Genomic DNA, 17194 nt, shown 5'->3' on the forward strand with positions numbered 1-17194 from the left:
TCCAGTGGGATGTGGCTACTTAAGCCTATGACCAATATGACTCACGACTGGGATGGACACGTGCGGATGCCACAATTTGACTGCAACGTTAGTCTGTCTCAGTTCCAAGGGAAGCCCAGCCTGACAGCTTTATGTCTTTGGTGAGGCCATTTTCGTTTTTTTTTACGATTGCAGTTCGCTGGCTTTGTTTTCTTTGGGTAGCTGAAAATGTGACTTCGACTGAAATCAAGTTCGATAAGATCTACCAGGAGTTCTAAAAATAAGTTTCTTAATATTAAATAAAAAAGTATTAAAAGTACTAAATTATGGACTAACAAAAAAAAGGTTTAACTGTGTTAAAATTTTTATTTTTATTTTCCTAACAAATCAAAAATAGGGGCTATGAAGTAAATCTAATGCAGTCAAAATACTTGTCAACTGTAAATATATTGATTATTTCTGGCTTCCGAAATTGTTTTTATTTTTATAGATGTGAATGTCTGAAAAAAGAAATTATATTAGAAGGAAATCATCATCTAGATTCGAGTTTCTAGAAGTATGACTTTAAATACACAATAAATGAATGTTCTTTAAATATGAAAAAAGTTAAAACTTTAATCAATATTCCGTATGTTATTATTTTTATTGAACTTATCACCCTATATAAACACGCTGTCCCAAAGACCATGAGTCGACCGAATTGGCAAAGCCAACCACGTAAACGGTGTAAATGTAAACAGTGCCACAGATTTATTGTTGTCACCGGCATTGTTGCTGTTGTTATTGTCAGCTGTTATAGCTGTCGACACACAAACGGCACCAATCGGCCCACAAACCGCCAAAAAAAAAGCCCCAATAATATAAATCAAAAGAAAGTAAAATTACGATGCGTCGTCGAGCGATCGATTGTGTAGAAACGGAGCAAAAAATTCATTTCAATAAGTATTGAAGCGAGAAAAAAACTTTCGCTACTTCAGTGGCGCAAAAAAAGGCAACAAACACACTCTTCTTTCGTGGATGAGTGGCTCCGATATTGTTTTGTTTTGCTTGCCAGCCAACCGAGTGAAGTATCATGGTCAAGCGGTGGATAGTGTGGATGCCCTGAGGCGCCCACGCATGCGCAGAATACAAATGCAAATTAAAACGGGAGTGCGACGGTGCACAGAGAGAAAATTGTGCTAAAAATGGGTGAACCTTCTTAATAAGATTGATTATACAATTTATTTATATAAAAAATGCTGACCAAACTAGTACAGAATTCACCAAAAAGACATTAATAATAAGAAAATTACTTAGATAATTATTTAAAGCAATTTACTTTTGTAACGTAAGTCAATCAAAACTAGATTCTTCTTAAGGAAAAAATAGAGTATTTACTAGTCATACTTTTTGAAAACAACGAATAAATTTAATGCAAAATTTTTGGCAATATAGATTCTTCCATTTGATTTAGGTCTTTTCTTTTCGATTGAAGTCATTCTTTAAAAAGAAATGGGTTAACAAAACCAATTTGACCTCATTTAATATTCCATACTTGCCCCTGAAAATTGAATAATTAAAGCTTATTTTCTCAAACATGAGATAGGTTTAATATTTATATGCATGGTTGTAACAAATAAATCACTGTTTTTTTCTGTGTGGATTGGATTGGCAAAGTGGACGTGCCACCGGCCAGAACCACTTTTTTTTGGGTGAAATGCCGCTTTCAAATGCTGGCCAAGCGGCTGGCCGATCAGTTTGCCGAGAGCCACGCGAGTCGGTGGTGTCGCTGTGGAGAAAGCCGGAAAAAGTCTAGAGAAATGAGTCGAGCCTGGTTGTGTCTGCTGATCTGCCTGGCTTTAAGCTGCGGCCTCCATCAGGCTGCAGCCCAGGATCAGGCCGCAACTCAGCCGGCAGCAAATCCGCTGCTGAAACAATCCCAGAACACCTTCATCCAGTGGGTTCTGTCGCTTCTGCCACAACGTCCCGGAAGCTCTGACTCGGAGAATGCCACTCTGGCCACCTTGAGCAGTAGTTCCACGATGCCGGAGGCCTCCTCCACCACCTCAACCACCACGCCGGCTCCGTCGTCGAGCACCACCACCACGAGGAGGGCCACCACCCCGGCACCACCCACTCTGAATCCGCCGAGGAATTGCAGTGACTGCCTCTGCGGAATAGCCAATATACAGAAGAGAATCGTGGGCGGTCAGGAAACGGAGGTCCATCAGTATCCCTGGGTGGCCATGTTGCTGTACGGCGGAAGGTTCTACTGCGCCGCCTCCTTGCTGAACGATCAGTTCCTTTTAACTGCCTCGCATTGCGTCTACGGATTCCGGAAGGAAAGAATTTCGGTGAGACTGCTCGAACACGACCGCAAGATGTCGCACATGCAAAAGATCGACCGCAAGGTGGCCGAGGTGATCACGCATCCCAAGTACAATGCCCGGAACTACGACAACGATATTGCCATCATCAAGTTGGACGAGCCGGTGGAGTTCAACGAGATACTGCATCCCGTCTGTATGCCAACGCCGGGCAGGAGTTTCAAGGGCGAACATGGGATAGTCACTGGTTGGGGAGCACTCAAAGTTGGCGGACCCACATCCGATACACTTCAGGTAAGTCCAAGGTGATACACTAGCGCAAAAAGTTAGTTTCAAAATTAGTTATATTAACATACAAAATTTGATGTACTCATTTACATTTTAAATAATTATAAAGCTTGTATAAAGATAAATTTTTAATTGAAGACAACACATTAGGGTCCGGCCATACTTTTTGTAATCATCGAGGCACAAGTGGGGCCGCAGCATGATGATTATTCCTGTAAAATGTACTTATTTTTTTGTTTTACAAATTGACTACTTGAAATGGAGAGGGTCGAAAATCAGAAAAATATGTTTTGAGCTAAAACTAAATCATAAGCAAGTCACAGGTTGCATAGCTCTTAGTAATCAGCTTAAAATTAATTTAAGTTTCACTTAGCTACTAAATTGGTAGTCATTTTTTGGGAATATCTCACGCTCAGCAAACTAAATGTATAGATATTGGAAAGAACTTGCTCAATTTAAGGAGTAATGAAATGAAAATTGCCTGTCATATGTTTTTAGGAAAGCATTACTTTTAAAATTAAATAGGGCTATAGGCCAGCTACTTGAGCTTAAGACATTTTTGTTTATGCTCGAGATGTTAAAAAAGACTTTTTAATATCAAGAAATTTAGCTCTCACTAAAAAAAGTGTTAATTTATTTCTCAAATCTTCAAAAAGGTGATTATGATTTTAAAACGGAAAGTATACGTGGGATTAAACAAGTTAAAACAGTATAATACATTTTAGGTTAGGAAACTAATAAATAAGAACGGACTATAAGTTTGACCTGTTATAAACAACTAAATTTAAAAATACATTGTTTGAGAAAGTAAACTTAACAATTTACTTAATTAAATTTAATTTTAAATCAATCTATTTTCCATATATCACTCTCTTGCAGGAGGTTCAAGTGCCGATTTTATCGCAAGATGAGTGCAGGAAGAGTCGCTATGGGAACAAGATCACGGATAATATGTTATGTGGCGGTTACGACGAGGGCGGCAAGGACTCTTGTCAGGGCGACAGCGGAGGTCCTTTGCACATTGTGGCAAGTGGAACGCGAGAGCATCAAATCGCCGGCGTGGTTTCGTGGGGCGAGGGTTGTGCTAAGGCCGGTTATCCTGGTGTCTATGCCAGAGTCAATCGCTATGGAACCTGGATCAAGAACCTCACCAAACAGGCTTGTCTTTGCCAGCAGGAGACCAAAAAGATCAAGTAGCGACACTCCAGCTATTTCTGTATCTTTTAATAGTTGAATACTCTTGCTGGGTAGGTAACAAATCACAGAGAATAAGTGCGAATTTTATGGGAACTTTAGCAACGTCTTAATTTTCTTTAGATCCTGATTTCATATCTCTCATTCAATGTGATATTTCTTAAAGTCTCGGTGTAAGTTGAAACCATTAAAACAACTATTTTGGCTTGGGCTAAAAAATAATACATTTAGTTACATTTATTACAAAAAGTTCCTTTAAGATTTGCTCTTATATGTTCTCAATTATATATCTTCTAAATTCCAAAGTGCAATAGCATAGATTGAAAGATAAGTTTTCATTACAAAAAAGCTTATTATTTCCCGAATTATATATGCATTATCCCAAGAATCAAACTGTTTTCGCTGAAAATAACTTTGCACATTCTAGGGGTATATGTCTCAGACCTCTTAAGTAATACAGTAAAGTGTTTCTGAGCCTTTTGCAAGAGTATGCCAACTTCGGCCTAGCCGAAGATCCTATTCTCAAGCTGTTTTATATTTATTGATTAAAAGAAAAGTTTCCACAAAGTGCGCTAACCTTTCTGGGGAGCCGGTTTCTTCTGGGGATTCTGGTCTAGCCTGTTCTTCGGCTGGCTGGGAGTTCTGGCTAACATCGGTTCCACTTCTTGCCGGTTGTGGCCAGGATGCATTTGGTTAGTTGGCAATTGCCAGTTGGCCAGGTTAGTTCACCATGTGTAATTTGTATCTTCTGCTTATTGCTGCAATAGCGCTGGGCGATTTGGCCTGGGCCACGCCCTCTTTGCGTTCCGCCTCCGAGCCAGAGAAGATTTTGGACTCTCTGGCTCAACTCAGGCAGAGTAGCTTTCTGGATTGGATCCAGTCGATTCTGGGGCCCGAGGTTCCTTCGGAGTGGAGTTCTCCGGCCAAGAGGGAGTGTGCCGAATGCTCCTGCGGCAATATTAATACCCGTCATAGGATCGTCGGAGGTCAGGAGACGGAGGTCCATGAGTATCCCTGGATGATAATGCTCATGTGGTTCGGTAATTTCTACTGCGGCGCCTCTTTGGTTAACGATCAATACGCCCTAACCGCTGCCCATTGTGTGAATGGCTTCTACCACCGATTGATCACCGTTCGCTTGCTGGAGCACAATCGTCAGGATAGCAATGTGAAGATCGTGGATCGCCGGGTGGCCAGGGTGCTCATTCATCCGAGTTACAGCACCAGGAACTTCGATAGTGACATTGCCCTGATTCGGTTCAACGAGCCCGTTCGTCTTGGCATAGATATGCACCCCGTCTGTCTACCCATTCCCAGCGAGACTTATGCGGGTCAGACAGCCGTGGTCACCGGATGGGGAGCTCTCAGTGAAGGGGGTCCCATTTCGGATACCCTACAAGAAGTGGAGGTACCCATTCTCAGCCAGGAGGAGTGTCGCAATAGCAACTATGGCGAGTCCAAGATCACCGACAACATGATTTGCGCTGGTTATGTGGAGCAGGGTGGCAAGGATTCTTGTCAGGGTGACAGCGGTGGCCCCATGCATGTCCATGGATCTGGAGAGGCTTACCACCTGGCGGGCATTGTGTCCTGGGGCGAAGGATGTGCCAAGCCAAATGCCCCGGGTGTCTACACACGAGTGAGCAACTTCAACGATTGGATTGCGGAGAATACCAGGGATGCCTGTTCCTGTTCCCAGCCAGAAGGTGCCGCAGAACCCGTTTCCCCCATGAACACCACCGAGCAGGGAGAACAGGAGAACACCACTGCCGATGGGTCGGCAGAAGCTGATCCCGAGGTTGAGGAGGCCAACAAGTTGGTTTAAGTCGATGACTTACTCTCCGCAAAAAATGCATCGCTAATAAAGGCTTTTGGCCACTAAAATGTAAACTATCCAACGGTTTTATTAGGGGACTAAATGGGTTTTCTCTATTTAAATTAGTCTGATATGGCTAGAACCACGAACATTTCAGATAGATCAAGTTAATACTTTCGGAGCAATTGCTTTATTAGGTAATTTTTTCAGGTCTTGACTTTGAGCCTTCATGAGTGTTTATACTTAAATAAAAGTACTAAAAATTATTGAATAGCTCATAATACTGCGCTTACCTTATTTTGAATTCACAAAAATTTAAAAATAAATTCGACAATTTCAGCCTAAAGCGAATCAAAGCATAGAGAATGGTATTCGTATATGTTTAATCAGCATTAACAGCTAATTCGAATGATCAAATAGATTCCAGTTAAGAGCACCTATTGTTGTGTAAATCTGTATATTGTATTTATTACAAATTATTTAAATCTTTTATTTTTATTTAATTAATTTTATGACTTAAAATTTGAAAAATAAACTTGTGTTTACTCTAATTTTTCAATATAGCATTCACCGTTTTTTGACCAGCTTCTAATCGAGGTGATGTCGAGAGGTGTTAACAATAGGTGCAACGCAAATTTACAATTTCCATTGTCTGGCCATAAAACGGAAGATATATCTGAGAATGGGCAGCCATGGACTAATCTGTGTACCCCGTGGGCATGGCCTTTTGGTGAAGGATAATGAATGATCTGGTCCCAGCGATCACCACTTACATGCCGATTTCTCTGAGGTGTTTTACCGCATATCGCCTGCTTATTGTTCCAGTTTTCGGCTTGTTAGCTCCTCCACTCACTCTTGCCTCAATTTCCGCCTGTAATCTGCTTGTTTTCAAGTCTACCCTCCGGGCACTTTGCAATTTTTGCTACACGAAATTGCCACTAAATCAAAAAATGCTCATGCAAACAGCAACAACCGCAGACACCTACACTCGATTTCAGACGAGTCTGGCGGGGGGTTTTTGGTATTTGGTCTGCCGTGCGTGCCTGTCCCATTGGGATTATACCAAGCCCAGACCAGGGCCAGAACATTGATAAATAACTAAATAACAGAATGAGCAGCTTGCAAAAGGTGCTAATACTTTAAAGGCAGCTAAAAGTTAAAAAAGGCGAGATGTTGGAAGCCACCTGACAGCGAATTATTTCATACCCTAACAAAGTTATTAAGTTATACATTTATAAACTCCTTTAATTGGTACAAAAATTGGTACTCTTTTTTCTGGCTACATTTATAAACTTCTTTAATTAATAAAAAAAAAAATTTAGTCACTCTTTTTTCTGGGTACTCTTACCAAGTCTCACTTCTAAACATCATGGTTGTCATACCCTCTCGAAGCGTATTAAAAAGGCACCAAAAATTATATTCATCCTCGAGCGTCGTTTAAATTTTTGCAGCTATATTGGCTTTTGTGGTAGAAATATTTTTTTCTCTCACAATTTCTTTTGGCCAGGCGCAAATTTGCTGCAATTGAGCAGAGTTCTGGTTTATTTTGTTTTCATTTTATTTTTTTTTTTCGCTCTTGTTTTGACCAGCCGCAGGTTAGAAAAGTTTATTGGGCCGTGAAATTGTTTGATTGAATATTAGTGAGCGGTGCCGCGTTTGAATTGCCATGCATCCCCCTTCCCAAAACCGAAAGCTGACGGACACTAATGGCATATTAAAACGTATATTGAGAATTTTGAGGCATACAACAGTCGAACATTGATCAGAAAACCGAAAGTTAGTGGGGGAAAATAAATCATCCAAAAAGTAAGCGTTCTTTAGGCGATTCCAGCCGCATGGAGGGCATTTGCCACAACATTGGTCAGACCCAAAACACAGAGCAGAGAAGACACCAGCACTTTCTCAGTCAAAATCAGGGCCATATTGGCAATATTTGCAGCGGGCTATCAAAATTCCCAGTTTTAAAATTGTAATACTAAAGACAGCAAGTTCTAAAGCTTACCTCCAAAAACGTTATTGTAATACTAAGGGTTTTTTGCGCCAAAATCACACTTAGACCAATGCATGTGATCAGACCCATAATGGTGATCAGGGTCAAGGCCTCCACAAGACGCACTGCCACTGGCATCTTTCGCTTGGAGCTTCGGATTTCACTCTCACAAACAATGGACTAAACGGTTTGGGTTTTAATTTGCAACTAATTTTTTAAAATTATTTGTGGGTGCTCTTGACGTTAGCCAAATAAAATTTACATAATGATACTAAAGTCGAAGCATATAAGGGAATTTTCTGGACAACTGCTCCAATACACCTATGAGTACATTTTGAACAAAGATACATTTGATTGAAGATACATTTTAGTATCTCATTTCTAGAAATATGGATGCGAATAATGGAAAATAAAATATATTCTTTTTAATTCTCTTGTAACTGATTATTTTTTTTTAAATAAAACAAATTTTATAAAATGCAATACAACATTAAATTAGTTATTACTTTCATAAAATTTACTTAATAATTTAAAAAACAAAGTTGTAGTTTTGTTTTTGCTATTCTCTCCCACCAAATTGTTGGTTTGCCGATATTATTTAAACTCTATCGGTGAAATAAAATTAGTACAAATTATTATTATTCTTTTGATCCCATTCAGATATGTCTTTTATTCCAGCATTCATAAGCCGCCCATACAAATTATAGTTTTTCAATCATTTTTTTTCGTACGCGACATTTTCCAATTACGCTATGCAAATGCAATTTGTCTGGACTGCGTGCAATTTAGGTTCTCCCATAAAGCCCTGCCACGCCCCCATTTATTGGAGGAGACCCAGTGATGGGCGCTATGTTGTCTGGGCTGGCATAGATTGCTTTGAATTATGGCACTAAATGGCTAGACATGTTACATAATTCATTTAGTCGGCACGGGGACAAATTCCATGATATGGAACATGTGGCTCGCTCCATTTTTCACTGCCTCTCTTCCGAACAATGGAGTACTGGATTTATTTATTATTTCACTAGTCTATATTGCGATATGGCCAATTCAATTAGCGGCAACTGGGACAAAAAAATTAATTGATTTCCATGTGCACATTTAAAACTCAATTGTGTTGACTCTCGACGTAAGTTGGTTTTTATGAAAATATTTTCTTGCTGTCTAGCGGAATTATCTGTTCGTATTTTCAGCTTCACAAGAATCCCAGAATAAATATTTGCACACGTTGTCTGAGTAGACAGAAGGCAGAGTAAGCGAAAAGTTTTGTCGCAAATCCTTGGCGAAGACAGTGCCTCAGGGTGAGCCTTCGAAAAGGCAAAGACGAAATTAAAATAAAGTAAAATAAAATATAGCTACTTGTTGTGAGGGTCGAGTAAGGATTTCTGGCTTACACAATATGCATACAAGAAATTGTATTTGCTTTTAGGTCTCGTCGTGTCAGAAGTCAGAAAGCTTTATTAAACTTTGCTGTAAGCATGACTAAAAAAATATATTAATAAATACAAATTAACATTAAAATATTCATTAAAGGTGGCTAAAGGAATGATGAAAAATTCTTTTAAGCTTCACATGAAAAATATAAAGTAAAGAAAAAAAAAACAGAGGGAAATCAAAAATGAAGACCGGAAAAGCCACCTGTTATTTAAATACGATATATCAAAACACGTTCGCTGTGATACTGAGTGCATGCTACCAATGTCATTCAATGGAAATAAACTGTCGTCAGCTTGCCAGGAAGTTCCATCGAATTTGAACGCTTCAATAAATCATTTTTACAATGCAGGAAAGTTTTAATATTTGTAAAAAAAAATGTCTGCTGGTCACGGCTTTAGCATAAGGAAGTTGAAAAGTAGATTTACTTTATAACTTTAAAGGCATTTCTGTTCTTAAACATTCAGAGGCATTCTCCTTTGAGGTTTCCAGACAGCAATGAAATAATTTCTAATTCAGCTAACGAAAATGGTTCGAAAAGCTCATTATGATTCCCAGCGAGAACTGAAGAACAATTTTCCCAATGTCCTTCGACTTAAATTTTACCAGCTGCCCCTCCTATTAGCCCATCCATCGTGTCTGGCCCCATTGTAAGTCTTTGTAACTGTCTCTGTTGTTTTTATTCCTTTGATTTCATTATTATTTTTATTGCCTCGGACTTTTTGTGTCCAACTGACTGAGTTCGAGGCATCGAGCCAAAGCAAAAGGCGCATTTTAATTTTATTATTTCTGTTTGGTTTCGTTTCGTGCCCGAACCAAAAAAAAAAAGAGAATTCTATGGCATTCCCATAAAAAAGGGTATTCAAGCCAGGGCATTCACTGATTGTGAACTTTTTTTCTTCGGCTTGTTTTCGTTTCTAGATTTTTTTGGCGTTTTTGGCACATTTTCAAGGCAGCCATAGACACACGCCCCACTTGCTACATTTTTTATACAATTTCTGTTTTTGTTTCCAGTTTTCATTGCCCTCTTTGCATTCTCTGCCTTCTTATTAAGAATTAATAATCTTTTTTTGCCATAAGCTAGCTACAAATTTGGCATTTTATATTTTTTACGATTTCTTTTCGCAGGCAGCAGGCAAAGGGTGAGGCACTTGAGGTCTCGCCGCTCATGAATCATGGTTATGCCGGCTATAATTTAGTTTTAATAGCATTTTCGGTGACATTTATGCTGTCAGCGCGTCATCCAATTTTATTAATGTCCAAATGAGCCTCGCTATATGTGTTACGACTGTATGATATCATTATGAAAAGATTTAATGTCTTGGCTGGTCTTTGCTCTAAATTAAGTTATGTGCTTCTGATTGTTATAGGGGGAGAAGAAGCTTTTGACCATCTCAATTAATAAAGATTTTAGAAATTATATATATAGTTTACCAAGAAAAGAAAATAATAATTTTTATAAGCATTAAAATATATATTAAATAAATTTAAAATATTTTAAAAAGTGTCTTAAATGTGCCCAATTTTTCTATTGGATTGACCAAATAAATATGTTAATAATTACATCAACATGTTTTAAGTTTATTATAAGTAACTTTATAATTTGGAAAACATTGTTACATTAAAATATTTTAATGTTTAATTTTACTATGGTGTTTTTCTCTGGGTTTAATATAAAAAATATATTTCCAGATTTTGATGAAGTTTATGGGCACCAAAAAGAATCCTGCTATGTTACCATATTATTACAAGTTAGGTTTTGTTTACACCCACTTAAAGCCCTGTTTTTTTATTATTATCCATTTTCCTTTCTCATTTTCCATTTTCCATTTCCCAAGTCCGATGCAGGAACTCCGTTTTAATGAGTCCCCGCAAGGCAAACTGCAGCAACTGCGGCCAACGCGAACCTAATCATCTCTGGCTCACTTAAGTAATAAAGCAATTTACCGCCTTTCAATATCCCTTAACCATTTTTTATCTTTTTATCCGTTCTGGGCCTGGTGCCTAGTGCCTGGTGCCCAGTGCCTAGTGCCTCCTTCCAAGGAATCATACCCCTGGGCTGGGCAACTCCCACACAAATTATTTTCCCGCTGGTTTCCACTTTGTCGTTACTTCTTGTTCATCTCCTCCTCGATTCCCTCATTTTATTGTTGGCCAAAGGAGGCTCCTCGGAGCTTTGGACTTGTCGCCTCACGTTGCCGCTTGCTTTTTATATCCCCGGAGGAGCTGAAGCTGAAGCTGAGGTGGAGCCAAAGGATCAGGAGTCGGCGGAGGTGCTGCAGATTGGTCAGACGCCTGCGGTGTTGCAGGACCCGTTTGATTTTAGTGCCGGATTGGCAGAGAATGCCAGCCAGAAACAGAGGGCAGACATTGTCCTGCTTCTGGTTCTTGTGTGTAATGATTTTATTACACGATTTTCTATCGAATTTTATTACCTTGGTGCATGACGTTGCGCCAGGATTGCGGCATGTCCTCTATGCCCTTTTAGCCCTTGCGGCCATCCGAATGGAATTTACGCACTCATAAAATTTAGCCCCCTTTGAATTGTGTGGGAATTTTTCGAATGGCCAAGTAGCGAGATGCTCCCTTTCTCCCTGCCCATCATATTTCAATATCGTAAAACGTTTATCCAATTAATTTCTCTGGCCAATATTTATGATCGCTTCGTGCAGGCAGTCCCATGAATATTTACATAGATATACTATACATGTTGGACCTTATCAATTACTTACATATTTGCTCTGGCATAGTTATGCGTTCGAGTTGGTTATAGAATTGTATTTGTGAATATTGAAAGAAATGGGTTTTTTTTGGTAGTTAGGCAATTAATGGGCTACATAGTTATAGCACAACTATGTTATAAATGTTTAACACGTCTATATATAAACGAAATGAAGTGCTTTTTTAAGAACATCAAAAGTGTAGATTAATTATTTTTTAAAATCAGTTTTATTGTGGTAACACATTTTTTAATTGTTGTTGTGAATTGGCTCATGTTCCTCAACGATTCTACCCTATGCGATCAATAACAACAAGCTGTAATTCATCCATCGGGTTGAGTAAACAATTGCCGGCTTGTGATCTACATTGATCTTGAAAATCTATCCAGCAAATGTATGGATGCACGCTTCAATGGGTTTCAGTTCCCCCTCCATCCTCATATAAAGCTGACCCAATCGAGCTTGATTTCCAATTACGATTATGCTGCTGGCACTTTTGCTAATGAGCCTCCCATATCCACCGATTATACTCCCCCAAAATAAAACTGGGTAAACGGCATTACCGCTTAGCTTTTAGTTTTCCTTTGTATGGAAGCTTTGGTTTGTTTTTCCGTTGCGATGGTTTCAGTGTCAATGTCATGTTGGCCATGATGTTGCATGCAATGTTTCAAATGGCTGCATGCCAAAACTAATGGGCTTCCCCACGATGACGATGATTTTGCCGGTTTGCTCACCCAAAGCCAGATACTCGTACCATATGTAGTTATATTCCGAACAGCAGATTTACATTAATATGTGGGTCGTGTTCACTCAGATTTGAAATTATGGCTTCGTTTCCATATTTTCATTCCCATTTTTGGATTTGGCAATGCATTATTTTGTGGCTGGGAGGAGGAGGTGAGCTCAGGGTTCAAACAAAGCTCTCATTAAATGTTTGTAATGGGTGTGAGAAATATTTTATAATGGTTTTTTTGTTGTGTGATAAACTAGATGGGTTAGTGCTTCCTTTTCGCATTTATTTATAGAGCAACATTTGTTTGGCCTTCGACATGCACTGGGAGAATTTTGATGGACACATTTTTTAAATTGTTATTTTTATTATTCCTACTTAAATGGTTTACTTTGAAACTGTTTAGTACATATGTTATGTAAATAAGTGTTTGTACTTTGGTTTAAATAAAACGTTAAATTTTGATCTTTAATTCAAAATATATTTATGTATCTAATGTATACAATTAATTATATAAAACTATTATACTTTTCATTATTTTCTTTCAGCTGAAAAGTAGACATGAATTGCGTTCTTGTTATAGCTATACATTTTTTCCAGTTTACCATTTGCCAATTCGCTTGAACAGCAGCAATGTCAGTGTTGCCTCAAAATGAAAATCTCATTAAGTGACATGCATACGTGCGGGAAATAGATTCAGCTTTGGATTTGGAATCGCTAGTGGATATAGCCGAGATCTGTGCTCGGTGCTCTCCGCGCTCTGTACACTCGGCTTTGGGATTTCAGACTTAACTCTCGATCTCCGCCCTCGTCGGGCGCCCAATGACGTCAGTTGAGCGAGCTTCTGAACCGCATCTGATATCTGAATATGTACCTAACAAGCCACCTACCTACGTACCCATCTAACCGTCTATCTATGTATCTTTGTATCTCTGTATCTGGCCAGTTCATAGTTAAATGATTCTGTTCGCGTTCAGATATTTGCGTTGAGCTTCAGTTTTCGTGCGAACGCCGAGGCGGGTAAATGTGCGCAGTCGAAGATCGAAAGGACCTTAAGATGGGGCCCAAACTCTTGTGCCTGGCTGTACTCGCCTTCCACCTGGCCGATGCCGTGGTGCAACACCGATCCTTGGAGGACGCTCGCCTGGAGCGCCAGAGATTGGTGCACAGGTACATAAAGGTCCTCAACAAGGAGGAGGGAGCCATTCGACTGGTGGGCGGAGATAACGAATACGAAGGTAAGAATTAACCTATTCAACTACTCCTAGACAAAGGACATGGACACAAAATTTATTTGTATTCATGTTAACACCCAAAAAGATGGGTACAATAAAAAATAATCATTATTTTCCTTTGGTTACATTTTCTAAAATTCTACACCTTTTATATTTATTATTCCCTTTTTTGATGTCTATCTTTATTTTCTATTGGCTAAATTAATTGCTTGTACATGAATTTGGATTTCCGTTTCTGAAAGACTCATCATCCACTGGTTCAGCTCGTGTTTGGATACTATAGCGACATAAAGATTTTGAGTAGATCTGATTTAAAAACAGCTTCATTTTTTAATGCAATACAAATTTTATGTTTACAAGCTTAAAAATATTGTAGCTAAGGAGCAAGATGTAAAAGGAATAAGCCATTGTTTTTGAAAAAATTGGCTTACAAATTGTGAACTCAAAAAAGTATGAATACACTCCAAAACCGTAAAAATCTCATTAAGTGTTTTGAAGATTTTTGTATTTACCTTGGAATTGGCAATAGTTTTTTTATTCCAAATAATTTATTATTTTCAAATTATCCTTTCAGGCAACATTGAGGTCCTGCACAATGGCAAATGGGGAGCTGTTTGCGATGACGAGTGGGATGCCGTTGAAGGTGACATTGTGTGCCGACAGCTGGGTTTCCCCGGAATGAGGAGGTACACCAGAAGCGGCTTCTTTGGACCCGCTCGTCGTCGCTTCTGGATGGACAACCTCTTCTGCGAAGGTCACGAGCAGGAGCTAGTGAATTGCCATTTCGAGGGATGGGGCGAGAACGATTGTGAGCCCGGGGAGGCGGCTGGCGTGGTGTGCTATCCGCCGGAAAATGCCCAGATCCCTGCACCATCGCCCATCCTCAGGGATGAAGACCTGCCCAAGTATCCAATTCGATCACGTTCCCGTTTATATGTGAGATTGCGTGGCGGCAGGTCTAGAATTGAGGGCCGAGTGGAGGTCAGCTTGGATGGCGGTCGATGGGGCAGTGTGTGCGCCGATGGCTGGTCGCTTTTGGAGGCCAATGTCGTGTGTCGACAACTCGGCTTGGGCTACGCCAGTGAGGCCTTCCAAACGGACTTCTTCGGCGGCTCCAATGTATCAAGACCCGTGCTGAGTGGCAGCGAATGCTATGGCAACGAAACGGAACTGGCCGACTGCCTGCATCACGATGCCAGTCAGGGGATAGTCAGCTGTCATGGCAACCGGCAACACGTGGCCGCCGTGATCTGTGACTATTTCGCCCCCGATCTGGTGATGGACTACCTGGAAATCGAGCAGACAGCCCATCTGGAGGACCGACCCATGCTGCTGATGCAGTGCGCCATGGAGGAGAACTGTGTGGCCAACGAGGCGTATCAAATCCAGCGGGATGATCCCCACTGGCGGTACCGATCTAGGCGGCTGCTCAAGTTCACAGCAGCTGCCATCAACGCGGGCAACGCCGATTTCCGGCCATTTAAGGAGAAGAGCCAGTGGGAGTGGCACATGTGCCATATGTAAGTACACAGAAAAAAAACGTTGTTATCCAAATCATTTTAAAATTATAAATATTCGGTTTTACTTTTAAAATAATAGTTTCAGCATTTTATCATAAAACTATTTGATCAATAACTTAAATAACAAGAACAGCAAGCAAAAAGTTTTTTATAGGTAAAACCCACGTATTCAAAAACAAAATTGTTCAAATTTGTTCTAAACAAATAATATTTACTATAATACTATGCTGACTTTTCACAAAGAAGTATAATACAAACTACATTTTAAGGAATGATTTTTGGTTAATCTAGACCAATACGCACATTAAAAATATTTAATCTGTATTTGTTTGTCGATTTTAAGTTTAGTAAAATTTAAAACTGTAACAATGAATTGCCGTGCTTGGGGTTTTTTGTTTTTTTTTTAATATTTTGTACTAATATAAGGATAAATCCGATTGTACATTGAGTGAATTGAAAAAGGAAATATTTTTTTCTCTCAGGCACTTCCACAGCATGGAGGTTTTTGCTACCTTTGACATCTTCGATTTGCGAGGACATAAAGTGGCCCAAGGACACAAGGCCTCCTTTTGCCTGGAGGACAGCAATTGCCTGCCTGGAGTTTCGAAGAAATACAGTTGTGCCAATTACGGAGATCAGGGTAAAATTAATGACACGATACATTTGCGTATTTATTTCAAAACCCATAATTACAGGCATATCCATTAACTGCTCGGACGTGTATCTCTACAATCTGGACTGCCAATGGGTGGATGTAACAGACCTGAGTCCCGGCTCGTATGTTCTCAAGATAGCCATTAATCCAGAGTTCAAGGTGGCCGAAATGAACTATGATAATAACGCTGCCATCTGCGATCTGATATACACTGAAAACTTTGCCAGGGTGCAAAACTGCCAGCTGGGAAGACCTTGAAGGGTGGAAGGTTAGGATTAAGTGGGCGGTGGACTGGAACCAAATCAAAAAGTGCCAAATACTATGAATAACCAAAGGGAGCTTGTACATTTCCTACGTTTCTATCTGTTTAACCTTAACTCGTATGCGAATTAATTAAAAGTGCACATCCTAAAGGTCTTGATCTGAACTTGAAAGGCAGTGGGCTGTAAATATGTCACCGACATTGAGACACCAAGATTTTCGGAACCAGCCAAGCATTTATCAAGTGTCGATGGCAGGGGACTTGTTGAAGTGTTGAAGTGAAACTACTAGTAATATAAATCAAAGCAAGCTAAAGATCTGTGCTACATTAAACTACGGTGAGTGATGCAAGTGTTAAAAAGAATTTATTTAAAGAATTTTCAAGGTTTTAGTATGAAAAATGTAATACAAATATTAAAACAAATTTTAAAGTAAGTAACTATCTAAAATTTGGTATGGTAAATTTGTGTTTTAAGCAAAACAGAAAATATCGAAATCTCTCTATTTCTCGTTTTATTAAAACTTTACCCTTTAAGATATTTTCAACAATCTTAGGGGGCATTTGGTTATTGATTACTTAGCTCTTATTTCAAGAAGCTTTGACAAGCAACTAACCCCACTCATCAATATACTAGGACGTCGACCTCCCAATGATTTAACCCCTTCTGTTCTGAGTCAAAAATGTGAATACATTTGCTGTTAAACTAAGTTGCGAATGCATAACAACAACAAACAACTAAAAGGATTTCCTCTTAAGACATTTCCTCGGATTGATTGATTGGGGGAAGAGCTCTTAACTTTGTACATTGAATAACCCCAGAAATTTAATTAACATAAGCGGTTTATGCGGGTTTTGGAGTGGGAAAAAACAAAAAGCTTTTAATTTGTATTTCGTTTGGAGATTAACAAATCAATCAAGGTGCGAAGCAGGAAGATTTCCATCACCGACTCGAAGAGGTGTTGGACTGTTAGATTGGAACTGGGCAATAAATTTCTGGAACGCACTCAACTATCATCAAATCAGTCAAAGTCCGGCCAAGGGAAGCAAAAAATAAATGATAACCGG

General features: G+C 39.4%; 4 protein-coding genes across 4 annotated transcripts; 3 read left to right on the forward strand and 1 right to left on the reverse strand.

The window, feature by feature from the left end:
• Nucleotides 1-1715: 1715 nt before the first annotated feature.
• LOC108143649 (trypsin-1) lies at nucleotides 1716-4334 on the forward strand. Its single transcript, XM_017268161.2, has 2 exons — nucleotides 1716-2579; nucleotides 3453-4334. Exons 1-2 carry the CDS (start codon nucleotides 1779-1781, stop codon nucleotides 3768-3770), a joined length of 1119 nt encoding a protein of 372 aa, XP_017123650.1. The 5' UTR covers nucleotides 1716-1778; the 3' UTR covers nucleotides 3771-4334.
• Nucleotides 4335-4487: 153 nt separating this feature from the next.
• LOC108143654 (trypsin-1) lies at nucleotides 4488-5614 on the forward strand. The gene has a single exon (XM_017268166.2). It carries the CDS (start codon nucleotides 4498-4500, stop codon nucleotides 5590-5592), a length of 1095 nt encoding a protein of 364 aa, XP_017123655.1. The 5' UTR covers nucleotides 4488-4497; the 3' UTR covers nucleotides 5593-5614.
• A 1676-nt stretch (nucleotides 5615-7290) lies between these two features.
• On the reverse strand, nucleotides 7291-7872 carry LOC108143666. The gene is made up of 2 exons (XM_017268177.2): nucleotides 7586-7872; nucleotides 7291-7526 (listed from the first exon to the last, which is right to left on the reverse strand). Exons 1-2 carry the CDS (start codon nucleotides 7709-7711, stop codon nucleotides 7401-7403), a joined length of 252 nt encoding a protein of 83 aa, XP_017123666.1. The 5' UTR covers nucleotides 7712-7872; the 3' UTR covers nucleotides 7291-7400.
• Nucleotides 7873-13450: 5578 nt separating this feature from the next.
• LOC108143650 (lysyl oxidase homolog 3B) lies at nucleotides 13451-16284 on the forward strand. Its single transcript, XM_017268162.1, has 4 exons — nucleotides 13451-13695; nucleotides 14267-15212; nucleotides 15695-15852; nucleotides 15908-16284. Exons 1-4 carry the CDS (start codon nucleotides 13482-13484, stop codon nucleotides 16123-16125), a joined length of 1536 nt encoding a protein of 511 aa, XP_017123651.1. The 5' UTR covers nucleotides 13451-13481; the 3' UTR covers nucleotides 16126-16284.
• The last annotated feature ends 910 nt before the right edge of the window (nucleotides 16285-17194 follow it).

The sequence above is a fragment of the Drosophila elegans genome, unplaced genomic scaffold, assembly GCF_018152505.1.
Source record: "Drosophila elegans isolate 14027-0461.03 unplaced genomic scaffold, ASM1815250v1 contig_520, whole genome shotgun sequence".
Classification (NCBI taxonomy): Eukaryota; Metazoa; Arthropoda; class Insecta; order Diptera; family Drosophilidae; genus Drosophila; species Drosophila elegans.

Coding starts and splice junctions, on each gene's coding strand:
- LOC108143649 (XM_017268161.2), top strand. CDS start 1,779: ATGAGTCGAGCCTGGTTGTGTCTGCTGATCTGCCTGGCTTTAAGCTGC. Junction 2,580..3,452: donor CCACATCCGATACACTTCAG/GTAAGTCCAAGG, acceptor ACTCTCTTGCAG/GAGGTTCAAGTGCCGATTTT.
- LOC108143654 (XM_017268166.2), top strand. CDS start 4,498: ATGTGTAATTTGTATCTTCTGCTTATTGCTGCAATAGCGCTGGGCGAT.
- LOC108143666 (XM_017268177.2), bottom strand. CDS start 7,711: ATGCCAGTGGCAGTGCGTCTTGTGGAGGCCTTGACCCTGATCACCATT. Junction 7,527..7,585: donor TTACAATAACGTTTTTGGAG/GTAAGCTTTAGA, acceptor GAATTTTGATAG/CCCGCTGCAAATATTGCCAA.
- LOC108143650 (XM_017268162.1), top strand. CDS start 13,482: ATGTGCGCAGTCGAAGATCGAAAGGACCTTAAGATGGGGCCCAAACTC. Junction 15,213..15,694: donor GAGTGGCACATGTGCCATAT/GTAAGTACACAG, acceptor TTTTTCTCTCAG/GCACTTCCACAGCATGGAGG. Junction 15,853..15,907: donor TGCCAATTACGGAGATCAGG/GTAAAATTAATG, acceptor CCATAATTACAG/GCATATCCATTAACTGCTCG.